General features: G+C 39.2%; 1 protein-coding gene across 5 annotated transcripts; it reads left to right on the top strand.

The window, feature by feature from the left end:
* The first annotated feature begins 3,088 nt into the window (after nt 1–3,088).
* LOC118423526 (calmodulin-alpha-like) lies at nt 3,089–17,412 on the top strand. Of its 5 annotated transcripts, none has more exons than XM_035831710.1 (8): nt 3,089–3,411; nt 11,662–11,738; nt 14,067–14,136; nt 15,064–15,094; nt 15,426–15,569; nt 15,914–16,040; nt 16,398–16,513; nt 16,785–17,412. In XM_035831710.1, the coding sequence occupies exons 3-8, from the start codon at nt 14,134–14,136 to the stop codon at nt 16,835–16,837; spliced, it is 474 nt and encodes a 157-aa protein (XP_035687603.1). In that variant the 5' UTR covers nt 3,089–3,411; nt 11,662–11,738; nt 14,067–14,133; the 3' UTR covers nt 16,838–17,412. The 5 variants fall into 5 exon arrangements, with proteins under 5 accessions (XP_035687603.1, XP_035687602.1, XP_035687604.1 ...); XM_035831709.1 differs by having other exon boundaries at nt 3,089–3,459; XM_035831711.1 differs by lacking the exon at nt 3,089–3,411 and adding an exon at nt 5,163–5,295.
* The last annotated feature ends 2,142 nt before the right edge of the window (nt 17,413–19,554 follow it).

Here is a 19,554-nt window from a genome sequence, read left to right as displayed (position 1 = left end):
AGATAATGTCACGGCACACCGGTGATATACGAGGCGGCTTGTCCAGATTAAGTTTGCTGTGACTGTGGTGCCCCAATGTCACGCAGACGTAGCGGATGATTTGACGAGCTTTTCTATCCGAATCAATGAATAGTTTGTCTTGTGTAGAATATTCAGGTAGCAAATTCTTCATTAGCAGATGGCTATAACCAAATGAATGAGAATACAATTATAACAGATTTTTGAATGGTAGTGATGATAAGAAAGTTGATAATACTACACAATGCACAATTATGAATAAAATTACTATCTTAAACAACGAAGCAAAGAAAGTTGTAAATTTACTATCAATTATAAATCAAGATAAAGCTAAATGAAAAAAAAGCTAGCATAAAGGTTGTAGACGGACTGATATATTTCTGCCATTTCTACATATTACGTCAATGTTTAAGCAAGGCAGAGGGACCAAATGTACAGATCGATAAATTTGTTCTCCGTAATTATCTTTCACAACTTGAATATTCTAATACTTCCGTTGTGCTTACATGTTAGTCGTCTACAGGTCTCAGGAAATTAGCTCTACTACAAACAGGTTTTTAAAAGATGGAAGTCGTCGGAAGACCATATGGCTGAAAAGATAAGCAATAACCACGAGCTTTTACTGCAAAGGCTTTAATGAGATGAAGCAGCAATCATATTGCTACCTTGTGTTACCGTACTTTCATGTTTCTCTTTGCATAAAATTTCATCAAACTTATGATGATGGTGGATTTGGTAATCTAATTTAGATCTAAGCTAAGATAAATCAATCTAGCAAGCCAGAAAACGAGGGCATCGTAACATCGGTGGGCTGACAAAAGTTCGGTTAATTACAAATGCTTTCGACAGCTTGATAGAGTGCCTCACATTTCTATCAGAGATTTATCAAGATTAAGTTACTGAACTCGTGGATATACGGCATCATGCTGATAATGGCTCCAAGAAGTCTGAACTTTTGTGGAGCAAATAAGGAGGACAGTGAGCTGGATATTCATATATTGGTTCATACTCAAACTGGGTCCCAAACCGTTGCAAGTATGCTTATGTTATACAATACATATATCATGCTAGATTTGTCTGTCGTGTGTTTAAATTCTATAGTCTTTGGAAGATGAATGGAATACAGTGCCAAAACATGGATTCCTTTACATTTGCAGACAATGCACAAGCATTAAGCGTTTGGAAGAGTTCCATACTATCAATCTGTTGACTAAAACCTTCCTCAGTGGGCTTAGCCTTGGACAGAAGAAGATAGTCCTAAAGCCCTTTATGGAGCTGGCAATATATTTCTGCATCAAACTGGTCAAATCCGGATCGTTGAGCATTCACGACACGTAAAAACTGACGATCAAAATGCTTCTCCATCAGCCCATTGCTACAATTATCTTGGAGAGGATGGGTGATATATTCCTTGTCAGCTCTTTTAAATCTCCGTGCACAACAGGAGCACAAAGCGCTGCAGGCATAACGAGGTATCAGCTGATGACGCAGGATGGGTACTTACAGAGATACACCATCGATCACACTGTACCCGTCGACTGTCGATACGATTTATGACAATAATAAGATAACATGGCATCTATTTCCTTCTCCACAAAGTAATGGAACCATAGGGGCCTTGTAAGCGTTGCTTTGATATGAAAATTGAAAACATTTAAAAGTCAAAATCTCGATAAATGTCAAGGTTATGAAAAAAAGGATAACGGGATGATAAAATGCCTCCCTGTGGTGAAACCCACAGTGTTCTCAAGAAATACCAAACGCCAAGATCCCGATCATAACAAGATCAAAACATTAATCAACGGTAATATCACTCGGAGGAAGACAACCTTTTCGAGCATGAAACCATTCTTCATGCAAGCTTGTTTGTGTTCACAGCTTTCTTCTGTCCCTTTTGTCTTGTCTTCCTTAGTTTTGCTATAATCATGTTTACACAATTGGGTCATAAAATGCAAAACATATATATTATATATTCAGTTTTCAGAATAGTATAAAGAAAAGATTTTGAGAGGTACAATGCTCTGTGTTTGCTATATCACTACAAGACGAGGGAAATGTGATTGGAGTAAAGTTTCAAATGATGGATTTCCAGTTTTCGCAACTTTTAAAAAGGCCCAGTTGAAAACTCATATATCATCAACATGACCTCTGTCAGACTGTCACTCAGATACTTTTTCCCTGAGACAAGCCCGTAAGACAAGAGAAAGTATGAGTTAGTTGTCAAGACATGACGACGCCAAACACACAGAGGAAGTCCCCTCCGGAACGTTCATATTTTGGCTCTGACGTACACGTATATTTCGTAGAAAAACAACAGGCTTGTTGGCGCCAATCCAATCTCCCGGGCTTGTTTTCCTAAAACCCCAGGCATCCGGTTTGAAAGTTTGCGGCTATTTTTCTTTTGAAAGAATGAGTGTAGCGGTAAGGCTATGTCGACAAAATTTGGAAAGCTTTGGTACTCATGTGCTGAAGGATGCAATGATGATTTTTCCTTCCAACGTTTGATATACATGTATAGTGTGCAATGGCCAATAGAGGAAAAAGTGAAATGCACCTTATGTTTTCGGCATGATTGTGTTGCAGTAACAAAACACACACACACCACATTTACGAATCTGAATCCTTACAGTTCATTCATCACCATTACAACGATAACCTAGATTAATGTAATAACGTTATATCTCTTTATAAATTGTGTAGATAATGATTCATATTGACATATTGTCGGCTTACAGACATTTATGATGCATGCAGTCGTTGCAATAAAGCAACAGAATGACTTGTCATGCTAAAAATTGATATTAACTATACGGTGTGAGCCAAGGTCGTAAGCGGTTTAATGATGACAAAGCTGCAGTGGCATAGCTCAATTTTCTCTGACAATGACCTGTGGTCACAATGTCGTCATGAATACTACGTACATGTGCAATTTCTCATATAGCTTCATGGAGTGATTCAAATTTATTGCACGCAATTTTAAACTTAATATTCTATGTTCTGTTCCCGAAAAAAAATTCAATTGATATCGATGGCATGATAAAGAAATGGTTTTGCCTGAACACGGCAGGACAAGCACGCATTATCTATGGTGAATATACCAAACGTGACTTGCTCTGAGGACGGCGGATACGATCTGACATCTACTGAAGCATTGCGGCTGAACTGACATTGGGATCGCTTGGATTGCCATCATTGGGGCAGAAGAATCTCCTTTACGGCAGAGCCAGGACAAACTGCACTCACGAGCCCACGAGTGAGCGCATCCCTGGCCTTCGTGCGGCTTTATGGGACCCGTGGGAACGAGGTAATGCCTTGCTGCGAGCTAGGGTGATCCAGTTTCCAAGCGACGGGCGTACGTTGCCATCCGGCTGAATAATTCTCTCACTAAGAAAGGTAATTCAGCAGACGTTGTGGCGCAGTTCGCGGTTGGGGTGATAGAAGGTCAGTTAAGCACGCTATTTTTATGACAGCGAGTATCATGGACAGGGAAGGGAACTTTGGGAGGTAATCTTCTTTGGCATTGACTATATCTGCGCACTACATAAGACATCAATATTTCAACGCTATTCAACAATTATGGGCTTTCTTTTGTTATATCGTTTTTATCGATACCACATAATATATGTAAAATCCGACAAACTGGTGTGAATTTTTGGCTATACGTCTATGCAATAACAATATGAACCGTGTTTTTTTTCAGTAGGAATATCATATCATACACCCACCTTCACGTGAAATCAAAACGTTGGATGTAGTGACTTTGATAATGTCCTGTGCATGTTAGATGAAAGCAGATCCACAATATCAGTTTGTATAAACCATCCATTAATGTTTAGACATCAGTCTGTACAGGTAAAGGTATCGCTAAGCTTATACATGTACGTGCGTATGTGGGTTCTTGGCATAATATGGCAACCTATTTGGACAGACTTTTCAATATCTAAAGAAGCAATTAGTTAATGACGTCGAATGGCATGTTCTAATTGGTGTCTTCCTAAAATGATGAATAAGCCACTTGGACTAAGAAATAATCGAAGGCAATACAGATATCGCACTAAGTCACTGAATTTACACCTTGCAACAGTAAAAATGACAACAGTCTTCTCCTATTATATTGGAATTTTTGAATTGTACGTCATTTTATCAAAGCTGACACAGTGCCACTCGGTTTATCTGGTAATGCGTATTAGTGATTTCTAAAGTAAAATTTAGTATATTTCTAAACGCTATTTAAGCCCTTTCGTTGATTAAGAATTTCCCCACGGAATCCACGTAAGCTTTTCTCATTAAATGATTGTACATTTCTATGTCAGCCGGTGTCCCTTTGAGAGATTGCGACAAGAAATATTAGTCTTATCTAGCTTTACATGCAGGATTTATAGCCACGAAGGATTGCATTTACTCCCGATCTATTGGTTGATATATTCTATGATGCAGTAGGCTTAAGTGTGATGGTATATACGGTTTCACAAATAGTAGACATTGAAGGATGACATAGTACCAGCTGTCGTAGACCATGGCGTAACTCAAAACCCAAACCAATCTCTTACAGGAAGCGCTGTCCTTTCAAAAGGGAAAGCACCAAAGGTCGTGAAACGGGTGATAATTATGTACAGCAGAAAACGGATACATTCAGATAAAATTCCCTTGTTGACTAATAATCGACTTCAATGATGAACGCTAGTAAACAATATTTAAGACATATATTACGTATACTGTGCACGCTAAACTGCAAAAGGTGCATAAACAAACCAAACCATACATGGTAAAAATTAATCCAGCAAGACCTCGCTGAATAGTCATTCTTAGAAATACTTGTCCTTGTTCATGAGTACATGGCTTACAAATAATTCATCTTGATGAATAAAACATCAGCCCTCTAACTTTGCAGAAGTGTATCCACACCCCAGAAAAATCAATAAGTTTGACGACAATGGCGTTCCCGATAGCAGCGTTCTTGCCACCATCTTGCCGACATCTTGTGCTAAACTTGGGCTTCGACATCCGGTGATGAATCACCGGTCCTGGACACAGGGAGATTTAGCAATTAAGATGTTAATGTTGAACCTTTCTTCTTCCTAACCTGAGCGCACGCTATGACCTTGGTAGGAGAAGCATACGATGAGCTGATGTGATCGTGATTTATTGATTTGAAACAGACGGTCATTTATCTAGAGTTACTCCTGGTTACAACCGAATTCCTCTGTGACTGAAGACATTGCTTGTTGTATCCACCGGCTCATCCTGTGTGAAAATATAGGAACATTTTACCTTAAGGTGAGCCCGAGCATATCTAGAGATCAGTTTTGAATATCATCAGGTCGATAACGGTATATTCAAGCCTGCTCTATAGTTATTTTTTTTGGATTGCCGTGACTCTTTTAAGATTGTTAGCGCATGTTGTTGTGAGAGTTGTTTCATCCGACTGCGCTTTGAACATCAACGTTGCCTTGAATATTGAACATCTCATTTGTGATATCAGATCAAATAATATTACCATAGTGAGTACTTGCCACATATCAGGTAAAGCCTTAAACCCAAGGGCACAGTTAAATGAATCCCATCAGTACGTGTGTTTGTTGTGGCACAAGAAGAGCAGAACTCCAAGGGGTATCATGAAGCTTGAAATACTGCAATTATAGAGGTGGCAAAACAGCACCTTACACGCAAGCCACTCAAAAGGAAATATTAGCTGGACTTATCTACACAAGGAGGAAATTCAGGGTGTGTTTTGCGAGTAGGAATCTGCCTACAGTGCCCACTGGTACGTGGGATATGCATAACATTTTGATGATCTTATGAGTAGCCCATGAGTGACAAAAAAACACACTTCTTTTCACTGACGTACAAGCTGGAATCATCATTGTATAAAATATATGTGCATTCTGTTCTCGTTTTGACACTGACTGTCGATAATTTTTTACGGTGTTGTGCCTTCATAAGTGATACACTACCTGCCTTCACGTCTACTGCTTATCCAGAAGTGCTTGCGTATCGGCAAAGCACTCAATGGCCCATTCAGTAGCATCTTCGCCCCCTGCTTCCTCTTTAGCTTCATTTACTATTAAGTGAAGTGAGCCAGGCAATTTGCCGCACAAAGTGCATAAAACTTTGTCCTCCTTTCGTCACTCCGTCTGGTAAGTGAGGAGAAATATTAGCAAAGGTGTCGAAAACAATCATTACGACTAAATTTGAGTAGGGAACTATGAATTTGGAAAGTACTTGGGAAGAATGAATTTGAAAAGGAAAACACCACATGATGTTTAACTCTTATATCTTTTTTCATACCAGATCACATACTGTTAATGTATTCTAAGTTCGCGAGGATTTAATTTCGCGGTAGCGGGAAAAGGATTTTGTCGCGGTGGTTTTAAGTTCGTGGCAGCACCCTGCATTGTAGTCTCTTACTGCCATGGAAAAATGTTTGCGGTGGTTTTAAGTTCGTGGTGAAGTGGCCACCGCGAAAACCGCGAAAATTAAACAACTTCTAAAGTTTCTGCATTAACAGTATTTTGCAACTTCTTATCCTTTCTCTTATTTATCCTAAAGGTCTGAAATACATCACTCCCATCGAAGAATAATTTCTCCTACTCTGAGTCATTGTTTGGAGCTTCTTCACTTCCTTCTAGGCACGAGACAAACTCTTTTGATATCATTGGCGCCACCTTAATACAATTGACGTTTCACACATTTGTTACCATGACAACCGGCTTAACGGGATTTGGATTTTTCGGAAAATGTTCCGGTCGATACTCCATTTCCTGACCGACATTCTGAAGATGGTCCGAGTCAGTTAACGAACGTAACGGCTGTAGATCATAGACGCAAATCTCATTGTCTGATAGACTTTAAATGTTACTTCCTCGCTAGGGCTTATTTTTCCAACTTGGAAATGATGAGTAGCTCAAGGTAATGCTTAAGAAAATGCCAGCACCATGCGAATCTCGACATGTCTGTTTGCATCTTCTGTAGTCCACTAGGTCATCTTTAGATCAGGCAACGACTCTGTTTAAAGAGAATTAATGTGTAATGCATCCCGTGCTTTGTTCCTGAGATTTTTAAATGATAAAAGACACACGTCTTTACAAACGTATAATACCATGCATAAATCTGCGTTGCATTAAAGTTAATTGAAAGTTTCTTTGCCTCTCCTATGAATAACGCTCTTCTATGAATTAACGCTTCTTGGCTGACAAAAGTTGGATCAATTACCTTTCAGGGCAGCAGCAGATAATAGGATTCTACACCTTAATGGCGTAAGGCCTTTGAGCGTCACCACTTAAAAGCTTTCTAAAGTTTGGAAATTGCAACGGCTTTTACCAACTCTTATGTGACCTAGTTTTCAGTCATACCTAGTGATACATATTTCCCGGAAATTGCAACGGATTTTACCAACTCTTGTGTGACCTAGTTTTCAGTCATACCTAGTGATACATATTTCCCGGAAATTGCAACGGCTTTTACCAACTCTTATGTGACCTAGTTTCCAGTCATACCTAGTGATCCATATTTTCTGGAACTCACCCAGAATAGATCTAGTGGTAAGATTAGAAAGTAACAGTGTGGCGACTGCTGAAACGCTAAGACTGAATGCCGTTTCTCTCGGCTATAGCTTTTTGTGGCTTCACTCAAAGTCCTAGCCTGGATACCATACCCCAACCTCAAAAATATCTTTTGGGTTGGGGTCTGGCAGGATGGCTGTAGAAATGTTCTCGAAGGCCCTTGATCAGAGGGAGGAGAACCTAGGATTTATGACCACTCACACCACAGGTAGCCAGCTACAACACACCACAGTTGGTCAGCAGGCTATCACAGTAGCGAATCAGGTACTTGGTGGCCACTGTTATGGATTAAAAAAATACAGTTGGGGGTCTTTAACCAATCATGGTAGGGGTGTAATTACCTCCTGTTGATCCTGCTGCTGTTTTATGGGTGGGGTTTTTTGCCCACTATAAGGGGCAAAATTGAGAACCCGGCCTATCCCATCCGGCCAGACCCTTGCACGATAGATACTTGAGATCGGGCTGGGGTTTGGTAACCAGGCTATCAAAGTCCCGTATCTCGTTGCATCGCCTTTGATTGTTCAGCATATAAATTCTAAAAACAATACCACAAAATCTACAGTAACGTTGAAGATAGTTGAAACATAATGATTGATATGTTAACACGTATATCTACTACGGCTATATGTGTTATACTTTAGGTACGTCCAAAAGTATTTTCCAACATTTTATAGAAGTGACTTTATCAACAACTGACAAATCTCGTTCATTGAACCGTCATGATAGTAAAAAAAAAACACGCATTCGTGTACCAATATTTTCCAGAAAAGAGCAAGTGGGTGTATTCAATTTTTTGTAAAGCACTTTAGACCGTAATCCGTTTTTGCTTATCTGAAGAAGTGCGTTTCCGATAACGTCAGAAAGGTTTTGCCAGCTATGACCTCCATCCAAGAAGTTGCTATATTTGTTTGAAGGTCATTCAAGGTAAGCTCCAAGCTTTATGTCCTCAATAGTAATGAGGATATATAGGATCCAATACTCATCGTACCAATGCACACCAGTAGTTTATGAGTGTGTGCTTTGCTGCCGTGATACAGTAACATTTTGTATTATTGTAGCGCACCACAGCAGGCTCATAAAACAAGGCCTCGCATGCGTAACATTGAAGGCGTGAATGATGTGTCTCCGACCAAACCATGGCAAGTAATACATTTTACAATAGCTAAACAGGGAATCTAATTCCATAGCACGATTTGCTTTAATCATGACGTACACTGCATTTTCCAGGACATTATTCACTCCCTGCAGTACAAATTCCTGGAGACGTTGCTTCCTCTAACCGGGCTATACAAGAAGCTTACCGGAGGCGCCATAATGGCGAGATTGAATGTTAGAGATGCTTCGTAATTACCCCCAAACAACCTGGGCAGCCCGCCGGGACCCACTGGTCATTTGTCATTAACCTTCCTACTTCACAGACGGGGAAGCCATATCAAGCAGAACCACAGAATGTTATGTGTACACTTAAAATTTGAGGTCAGTGACTTCATAACTATAACAGTGCGATGTATCAATCAGACCATTATGTCTCTTCGACACGGCTGACGTTTATTGCCTGGAAAATGTGTCAACAAAGTTGCTGAACATTCTTCATACATGCCAGGAGAGCTCTCATTATTTGATGTAGGTCGACAGGAAATTGGTTTACATGGACAAAATAGTATGTATGCTTTAACCCTATTCAGACCGGGCTTTTTTTTTAAAAATCCTGGAAGGGGAGGGGGTGCTTTTGAGGCCCATCCCTTATAACTACTTTAATTGTAAACGACTTATCATATGGCCACAAATGTTTCAGAGAATGATGTAGAGATAGTATCTAAAGATTTTAAGAAAATTCGGCGCTATTATGATGCGTAATTTTGCTCTATTTTGATGTAAGATGGCGTAGTTACAATTTCTAAGGGATAATGAGCTAGTTATGCTCGATTTCTTGATAAGGTCCGCTATTTTGGATTTTAACCCTTGACGTCATCAAATTAACATAATTTATGCATATCTAATTATGAAAGATAGTCTATACAGCCCATTGAATAGGGTTAAAGTAAAGTTCCTTTCTTTGGGAATTTTTTTAAATCTTGTGTTCAGATTTGCCCGCACAAAGATATTCTTTGTAGAGCGTGGTTAGAATGAGAGAGAGATTTATATAAACACACAAAGTCATGTACAAGATTATAGTCCGAGGACTAAATTGCCTCGTACATTGTACAGGAGAGGCTGGCGCTTTGGACTAAAACAATGGAATGTCCTGCCTAAGTGCATTAATCTAAATATACTTATCACAATTTCCACTAAACTTTACAATTTAAAAGTGTGGATCTGCACACCATCAAGTAAATATATATCTATCTCAATTATAAAGCCGATCTCATTCTGAATGATTAAAATGTGACACTTCAAAGTCTAATGTGATTTTAACAGATCGATACAATATGGCAGCGTGGTATTCCTAAAACGCGATGTTCGGCACTTAAACTGGCTGAAGCTGTCAGCATTTCTGAGGTCCCTACCATGTGCAGCAGAGAATGCTGGGTGGGGTCCCGTGGTAACAAAAAGGACTCTGATTTTAACAACAGTATCTGCAGTTATCATCATGTCATTGTATTTATCAGGAGATAGATAGGCAATTACAGGCACAACAAAGTCGTTGGAGATAATATTGAGTATACCTATTCCCATACACCATATACTTGCTATACTGAGCTAAACACGCTGCCGCTGTGCCACGCGATCCCACTTCCATCCATAGTACATTAGCATTTGGCAGGCATCTCGGGATTCTTATATGTTTTCAACGATCAATAATTTATCCGGTGGTCATACAACGAATATATGTTTTAATTGAGAAAGTTAACATTATGTCTATCCCAAAAGTTTTAGGAATGAGTGTTTTATGAATACCTATGAATATTTTATTCGTAATGTGAGTTGAACTGAAGTTGAACTCCCTCTAGAGAATTCCAAAGTTTGGCGATAGCCAGCTGCTCGATGTTGTATTCCAACTATAGAAAGATTAGATTTTCCCTCGACAGGACTGAAATGACCTCCAAGTTCAATTATGACGTCAGCACAGACTGCATTCCATCCGCAATCGTTATCAGTTTAAGGCACCACATCATATATCTATTTTTTTCTAAAATAGAATCACTGCCGAAATCAATGGTTAATGTAGTAAAGTCAACTTGTAATGTTACTTCAATGGATTTCAATTTCCGGGCATGCCTGTCGTTAGAATTAGATTGATGCACAATCAGGTATCTAGAAAAAGAAAATATATGCCGGTAACTCATATGACACAAGTTGGACGCCATAAAAGGCTATTATCGTCTATAAATAATGACCGGTTCAGCCTTATGTGAATTATTTCGTTGTGGAAGACGTCTGTGGCAATACTGCTCAACATGATCGGAACGTTCTTTCAAAGTTTTTCCATGTTCTTCAGCCGGATTAACTCCACTTGCTCAGTACAATACGTTTCTCTATAAAATTTACCATAATGATTCCTTTCTAAATCTTACTTACTAACATGTGATGGTAAGTCATCACTGTATTTAGTGCCTTACTCTTAATTGAAAGATCGTTCATGCCTGTAACAGTCAACTCCGCTGATTTGCAGCGACGCCCACATCCGGGCGCCGTACGTGTACATCCGAACTGTTCTAAGCCATGAAATATGCAAGAGCTCAATGAAGAATTACGGGTTTGCCCTTTGATAGATAACCGGGAATCAATTTTAGAGAGCCTCAAACGTAGCCCGGTAGATTGCGATAACCATGGATGATGTTGGCCTATGTGTGTCATTGATTGAATCACGTAGCGAATACAGAGATAAATGAAGATGAACCTGGCCTGCGGGTGTTCCCTATTGTTCCTAAATTCTATACGCGAACCAATCACAGGGCGAGACGTTGCAGTGATTCAGTCGGATGAAGCAGTGCTGTCAGAAAGCTGCGAGCTAGCTTACTGTAGATAACGCCCGCTTAATGCACCGATATTCCCTGTTGACGGAGTAAGCTTCGGTAGGAGAACTTGGGCGAGGAAAACATTGTTCGGTACAAAATGACCAATATCTTCTGGTTTCCAGTGTAGGGAAATAACGTTGGAGATCCAACCAGTGGCACCATCACAGTGGATTATGCTACCAGTGAGTAGGAGGTTGTGGTAAGTGGATATCATTCACAATTGGTACTGTTATTTAGGGGAGGAGCATTATCTTCTTCAATTTACTACCAATGAGTCGACTTCTATATCTAATGATTATGCATAACGTTTTTGTTGCATGTAAAGATTGCTGCAATTGCAACATGGTCTATTTAGGTTAAAGAAAATGTATCAGGTATCTTTTTATAGCGATTGAATTCGAAACAGTGTTCATCCGAAGACATACATGGATATCACACCGTTTATTTAACGAAGACTACATCTTAATTATTGTCTTTTAATGTAAGCAAATACATATGATTTATGAATGCTCTTAATGTTGGGAAAGTAACTACACTTAGTTCAGGTAAGGGCGAGCCCATCGAAGCGCTAGCAAAGAAACATATAAATTCCAATTAGGGCGCGCGGTTTGTTCAGCATGTTTCTTACTCAAGGGAATAAGCAGTGTTGACTCCAGCAATATTTCTGCACGTAATGCACTCAAAATCATAATCTGATTACGGAACTTGTATAGATATAATGACCTTCATCTGATAAGAAGGCATAAGGTTTTTCTCAATGTCAACACGAGAATGCAAGTAATAGCATGTAACGCACACTGTTCATAAAAAAACTGTTTAAAAAAAAAGATGATATTGGTAATGTGTAGACATAAAGATCGTCTTTTATCATTTGACTTAATCAATCAATAAATCATGTTCGTTTTCTGAAATGATTCAGGAGGTAAAACAAACCGTACTTTTTCAAAATTCCACAGAACTATGAGATGGTCCCTTAGCCTGAGGAGTATCTCCTCGCGTCTTACTAAGTACTACATGGATGTATGTAGGTCTCTCTACTGTGTAATAACATTGTCAATCATTGCTACATTACAAGTCTTGAAGATACACATCGCTCCAGGGACACTGTAATCCTGACAGATGTTAGCTTGCCCTGGCATTGCCACGTCCCGATTCATCCCGGGGTGAGGGATGTCAGCTGTGTAAGCATCGCCCTGAGCCATCCTCAGGTCAGAGGGCTCAGCCGAATTACTATCGCCCTGATCCATACAGAAGTAAAAGGTATCCACTAGGTTCCTACAGCTCTCAGCTACATTGGGCCCATGCAATGCTGCTGTCTAACGATTGCCCACCAGGGGACTGGTAGGAAAGACATTGGTGAATCCTGATACTACCAATGTTTGCATTACATCTCATACGCCAGAGGTGACAAACGCTGACAGACTAATTAATGAGGAGCCTTTGTGATAGACAAGTAATACATATATAGTGGAGAGAATATCAGTTCGCCTAGAGGATATCAACATCCTTACCATGACATAGCTCTTCAGACCTCAACGTCGCCTTTTCGTCTTTGCAACAAGAGCATTATACACCACAATAGAACCTCAAAGAAATGTGTGGCACTGCAAATGTTGATGATGTAGAAATAGTAACAGTGCCAAAATGTTAGACTAAAGAGCCACGATATACTCTTGGCTCACTTACAAAAATGGGGGACCACAAATCGAATATACAACCAGGAAGGGAAATGAGGACTTATCGTTAGGAGTTGAACGCTAACCGACACAAATGGATTTTGTTCCATTAATAAAACGTGATTTCTCGCGATCTGGTAACAAGGAATTAATAGAGGCGCTTTATGCTTCGTGATTGATGGTATCCCATGGGTGACATTAGCTAACAGAACTGTTAATTCGGCTTGGATGCATTCGTGACAAAACTCAAATACGGTATTATAGATCGCCTCTGCAGGTTATCTACTGCACGGTAAACCGCGAAGGATACTGCTGTTACATGTTAGGCCTAATGACATCTGATGGATAGCACCTACAAAAGGCTTTGCGTAGATAATTAGTCGATACATCAAATGCCATGACAGGATAGGAGAAAGTCGGTGGCGTGGATAGATCGTAGAATAGCATAAGCCTACCATTACAACCAGAACCGTCTAAAACGGGGTTAATACATTGTAAATCTTATTACCACACGACAGGAAACCCCACATTTGGGCAATGCACTAGAGACTACTTAAAAGATATTTTGACCCACGTTTTTGTCTTCAATCATCATCATCATCCAGGCATGCTGGTTGTATTCAAGATAAATGTTGATTCAACCATGGAAACATAATTCTAACGTTATCTGCCATTTCTAATGAGTTGCATATTGGCTTCATATTTTATTTGAAGGCGACATTAAGTATCATCACCAACATTCCATTGGCGCGGATATATTTGTCATGACGAGTTAAACACAGCATGTGAGTTATTGAATATGATGAAGTTAATGTTTCGTCTGTAACCAGTGTCATTATCATGTCCTGCAGTTTCTGCTGATAACAAGTGCACATCCACCAAATAATACATTTCAAGACTGTACCGGACCTGCCAAAAATGGTAAGTTGTACTTAATGAATTTTATTAAAATTTCACAAGTTTTTAGTTGTTGTTGTATATGTTACATCAACTGTTCCAATGGCATACTATTATAGTCCAACTATTAATAGGGCACAGTATCTGATTGCGTTATGGTCGATTAACTTACATGCCATCCTTTAATGACGTAGATGATATCATTACAGTACAATCAATTTATCGACAGTTGCCATAGAATCCAAATAAATTATCTCTAAGGATTATATAGCAGTTTATAGAATTACAACTACTATGCTGTCAGTCGGAAGTTGAAAACCGGTTACCCCCAATGATGCACGTATCGACATAGAAATGTGTGCAATGTTTTACTATGCCACGTCGTAGTTACCAGGCAGGCCGCTATGAACTATCAAAGTAAGCAAATGAACCAATGATTGAAGGCCTATACATATATGTACCGTTTTGTTCGGATAATCACAGGTTGAAAGTCTTTGAGTTTGTAGAGTTGAAAGGCATGATACAGTTAGCATTGTGCTGACGTACAAAAAGGCCCAGAAACCTCAGGGTCCCGTTGTTCAAATCGACTAGCATGTCGACGATGTTTGGCCAATTTCAAAAATACACTTAATACGAATTTCCTTACAGCAGCAAGGTATAAAAATGAATACCTGACTTCGGTTGCGGAGGTCAAAGAAAGTGGAAGGAGGGGGTGGGCTCTGCCTGCTTATAACGTTCGCCAGACACAGTGGATATCAATGTACTACCTCTACGGCCTAAAAAGGCTATGAAAATACATTTAGCTTTTACATTCTGGAAATGTCTCCTTTTATCAACTCTATTACCTCTTTGATGTTAACAATATTGACTTTCAGGTTTATTCACATGTCTTCTTTGAAATCCCCAACGGACGATCTGCTTAATATTTTCTTTTCTTGTCATACTACACAGGCTGACAAGCTGAGCGAACAACAAATTATAGGTAACTAGATATGATGGATTTCATTCCGGAAGAATTTTTGTTTTATCAGACGTAATTTTGGTGATTCTGTGACAACCATGTTTTTATTATTACAAAACGATGAGAGATGCTACATATAGTCAATGTTCAACAACGCTCTACAGTGGAAAAAAACACTACCACGCACTAAAGCTCAATTTGTAGGTGCACACAGTGACACACAAAGCAAGCTGTTTGATACGGAAAGTGTCATGTTGGTACCGAAACTTGTTCAGACATTAAAAAAAATGGTGCTGACTAGAAAAAGTTGCTGTACAATACTACTGCTGAAACTGTATGTGCTTTTTGACAGAATTTCGAGAAGCCTTCAGCGTGTACGACAAGGACGGCGATGGTATCATTGCCATTAAGGAGCTGTTCAAAGTCATGTGGTCTCTGGGACAAAACCCAACCGAAAGTGAGATGGAGAAGATTCTACAAGATGTAGACCCTGACGGTGAGTAATCACATGTGTCTGTCAACCATTTTGTTCTACGCTGGCCAGTATGGTGTGCCAGGAAGTACCTAGTCGTGAAGCACGCACGCAGACCTCCTAAACTTTTCAGTTATGTACCAATACCGTAATCGTGTATACAATGAAGAGGCATATAAACAATAGTTATGGTGACAACATAGCTAAAGATGTTTTGTTTTTCCAACTGTTTGCTTGTAAACACTACTTGAAATAAATACTCCATGTAATACTTTAAAAACACATACATTTATCCCGTATGGGTAAGAACATGCAAATAAAAATCTCTCATTATAATTGACCATTCACCAGTTTTTTTTATCACACAGGGGAAGGGACTATCGATTTTCCTGACTTTCTGACAGTTATGGCGAAACGGCAAAAAGACACAGAACAGGAGGAGGAGCTGCGAGCTGCCTTCAGGGCGTTCGATATGGACCATAACGGCATCATTGAGTAACCAGATCCCGTTTATTAGTCAATTCATCTCTTGATTCTTCCGCTTGTTTTTTATATTTCTACGTAATCTCAAGGCAGATTTACCAGTGGCATAAGGTAGTATATCTATCGATACCAATGTTGGCTAATTAGCCAAAGGGAGTCATCGGCCACTTCGTTGGCCAGACACACTCTAAGGCTAGGCCGGCTTCATTCCTCTCGCAGCTTTTAATACTTTCTTATGCTACCGTAGGATCTGCTTGGAGACTCATTTCTACATACGAGATGTTATTTTAACGCGGGTAGGCCTAGGAGCCAAGCATCTACAACAATTGCATTGTGTTTTACGTTTGTGTATGCTCTCTCCATCTCTAGTACAAAGGAGCTGAGGAAAGTCATGACAGATCTTTGTGATGACATCACCAACGAAGACATAGACGAGATGTTTTATCACTTTGACAAAGATGGTGACGGTATGATTTCATACGAAGGTGACTGGTTCGTTACAATAACGATTGGAACTAAACCTGCATTCAAACAAACATTTGTAACCATTCGTGTAAGCTCTGAGATGATTCAGGAATGGTAAATGTCACCATGAGTTTACTTGCACGCTTCGATGATCAGTGGCTCTTGCTTCTGCCTAGAGGATTACTGCTATCGTAATACCCGTAACCCTAGTAATTACCAGGAGAAAATGAATTTGGCACGTGGCAGACACATGATGATTTGCTACCAACGTGTGTTTCTTATCTCTTCCAGAGTTCATTAGCGTTGTCATGGCAGCTGAGAAGGAAAAAGATGGACAGCCTTAGTAAGCTTCCTGGCTTACCGTATCGCGAGAAGCAATCATCATCATCGACGGCAACAGTCTTGAAATTTCCTTGACTTTCTTTGAAAGAAAGACTTTTTTCAGTCGTTGCATGCTTCTACGTACAATTCTCAGCGTAACGTCTCGGCGTAAGGTACTAGGTAACCTTGAAGACAAGAGATATACAAACATTGCAATAAAACCATGTCGATTGTAGATATAACAATGTGTAGAAACGGCAATGACTACAATTTGTACAAAGACCGTTGTTCATTAAATGTATTACAATTAGGGTTTTATGAAAAAATTAGAATGGCTGTAGATACGACAGGTTCATAAGGATCACCAGCTGTGTATCATGCACTTATCAAAAAGTTTAATATGTGGCATTATATATTAATATACTGAAAGACTGTGCGCTTATCAACCTGGCATTTTGGTAATGGATGAAATATACAAAAAAAGTAGATAATGACGGTCCCTTTTCATATCTCAGTTAAATTAGGGGCCTTAACGTTTACTCACGTTGATTGCTGTTTAAAACCAAGACCTAAAATAAAATATACCATTTCAATCCATTATCGAAGATCTTGGTTGCTTCACATTTTTGTTGGTGGATGACGATACAGAAAAAAGAAAATTTGAATCTAGACACACACGTCCATAAAACTGTAGATTGGAAGGTATAGCGATGCTTTGGATCAGGTTTAACCCTATTCAGACCGGGCTTCTTTGGTCATCCCTGGACCGGGGGGGGGGGGTGCTTTTGAGGCCCTCCACTTCTAAGTCCTCTAACTCTTGACGACGTGCCGTAGGGCCACCATATTTTCAGGACATGATATCGACACAATATCTGACGATTACTTGACGTTTGACGTTACGTTGATGTAAGATGACGTAATTATGACGTCATCAATTTGATTATATTGGCCGGACCCATGAAAAAAGGTATTCTCAGAAAACTTCAAGTTATAATTCTAAAATGTAACGACAAGTGCAGATAACAAAATAATAATGTTTATTACGACTTGTATTGCCAATAGCAACATCGATTACGTCATAATGACGTCATAAAATGACGTCATGCACATCGAAGATACGAGTTAGGCTCCGCCATATTATACGCACCAAATTGAATTTTTAAAACTCCTTTTTTTGCAACAAATAATCACAAAGGTCAATGGAAATAGACTAAATTCGTTTATTTAGATGGTTTTTGATGAAAAAATACCAGGTAGTTACAAATTTTAAGGGATAATTAGCTTGTTATTGTTGATCTGGCCATACGGTCCGCCATCTTGGATTTTGGGCTGGTGACGTCATCAAATTAGCATAATTTATGCATATATAATTATGAAAGATATGCTAAATTATATCAGATTTTATTTATGTAACAAAATAGCAGTAATATAGCAAATAAATGTGGAAAATACATTGTAAGAACCAAAAATAGTGATTTTTGGCAAAACTGCCTGTCAGCCCCCCCCCCCCGGTCTGAATAGGGTTCAACGATAGCGCCTTAGTTATAGTAAGGCGGGGCAATACCCGAATGGGTAGTAATTACGAAGATGAAAGATAGTTATACCCACGTTAGCCCTTCTTTAAAAGACGTCAGTCAGACGTTAATGTATGTTTGCCTTAAGAGTCAGACGTCATCAAGTTTTCCTTATCTTCCGAGCATATCTCAACGACGTTTTACTGCTTGCTGTGTCGGTTGTTGGCAGCTATCAGTACTGATAAGTTTATACTATGACAATATGCTCAATACAATTGCGTATTCTAGCACAGCAGTGCTTCGTTTTACGATAATTGCTCGTTATTGATTACCACGTTAGCACTTGAGACTTAAGAGCTGATGTCTGTAAAAACCAAGCAAAATCAGAAAAAGTTGGCCAAACTCAACAAATCGATTTTCCTTAAATTTTGTGTGGTGGTAGGGCCTTGGTCCAAACCTACAAAAATGGCAAAGTCTTAGATCTGCGGTCACCGGTTGCCATGGCAACGGCCATTTTTCAAAATGGCGGATTTTCACCAAGGGAAGGCCTTGGTCGCGTCCAAAATAGGCCTTCTTTGGACTCCTGTAGCCCCCACAAATCAACAGATATTTTATCGATTCTCGCATATGTTATTACCCATATTCTAATAAACAAAATGATATATAGTGATGCTCAAAATGTTTTTGTAGTCAGATGCAGTAGATGTTTAAAAATGATGTGTTTTCGTGAATTTCCAAAATTGGCAAAAATCCATTTTTTGACCATTTTTATTGACCATTAGCTCATTATCAGGCAAATCAATTTGCTTGATTTTCGGCACAGTTATAGTTTGAACCTTTGTATACATCATATGTAAAAATAAATTTGGGCCTTTAACGTATCGAACCGTGGTGGCCCCCAGAGTAAACCAATATTTCCATTTCAAGAAAATCGTAACCATAGAATTATTCCTGGAAAAACAGTCATAGCTTACCAAAAATGAATCTCGTTATCATTTCATGTAACAGAGGAACTTACCTATCACTTATAAAAGCAGGGTTGTTTTAGATTTTTTTATAATTGCCTTTAAAATGATTTTTTTTAGTTTTTTTTGGTCATTTTTAGACCAAAAAATGTATATTTTGGCCCCAGCACCCTGGTAATACAACCAAATGACCTGAAATTTGGTATGGGAATGTCCTGGACATGTACACACATGGGTTGATAACTGGTTTGCCATATGATA

This window comes from Branchiostoma floridae, chromosome 9 (assembly GCF_000003815.2).
Source record: "Branchiostoma floridae strain S238N-H82 chromosome 9, Bfl_VNyyK, whole genome shotgun sequence".
Classification (NCBI taxonomy): domain Eukaryota; kingdom Metazoa; phylum Chordata; class Leptocardii; order Amphioxiformes; family Branchiostomatidae; genus Branchiostoma; species Branchiostoma floridae.
The sequence above is the reverse complement of the archived record's forward strand: the minus strand, read 5'-3'. Positions and strand labels throughout refer to the sequence as shown.

Coding starts and splice junctions, on each gene's coding strand:
- LOC118423526 (XM_035831710.1), top strand. Junction 16,041..16,397: donor GACCATAACGGCATCATTGA/GTAACCAGATCC, acceptor CTCCATCTCTAG/TACAAAGGAGCTGAGGAAAG. Junction 16,514..16,784: donor CGGTATGATTTCATACGAAG/GTGACTGGTTCG, acceptor TATCTCTTCCAG/AGTTCATTAGCGTTGTCATG.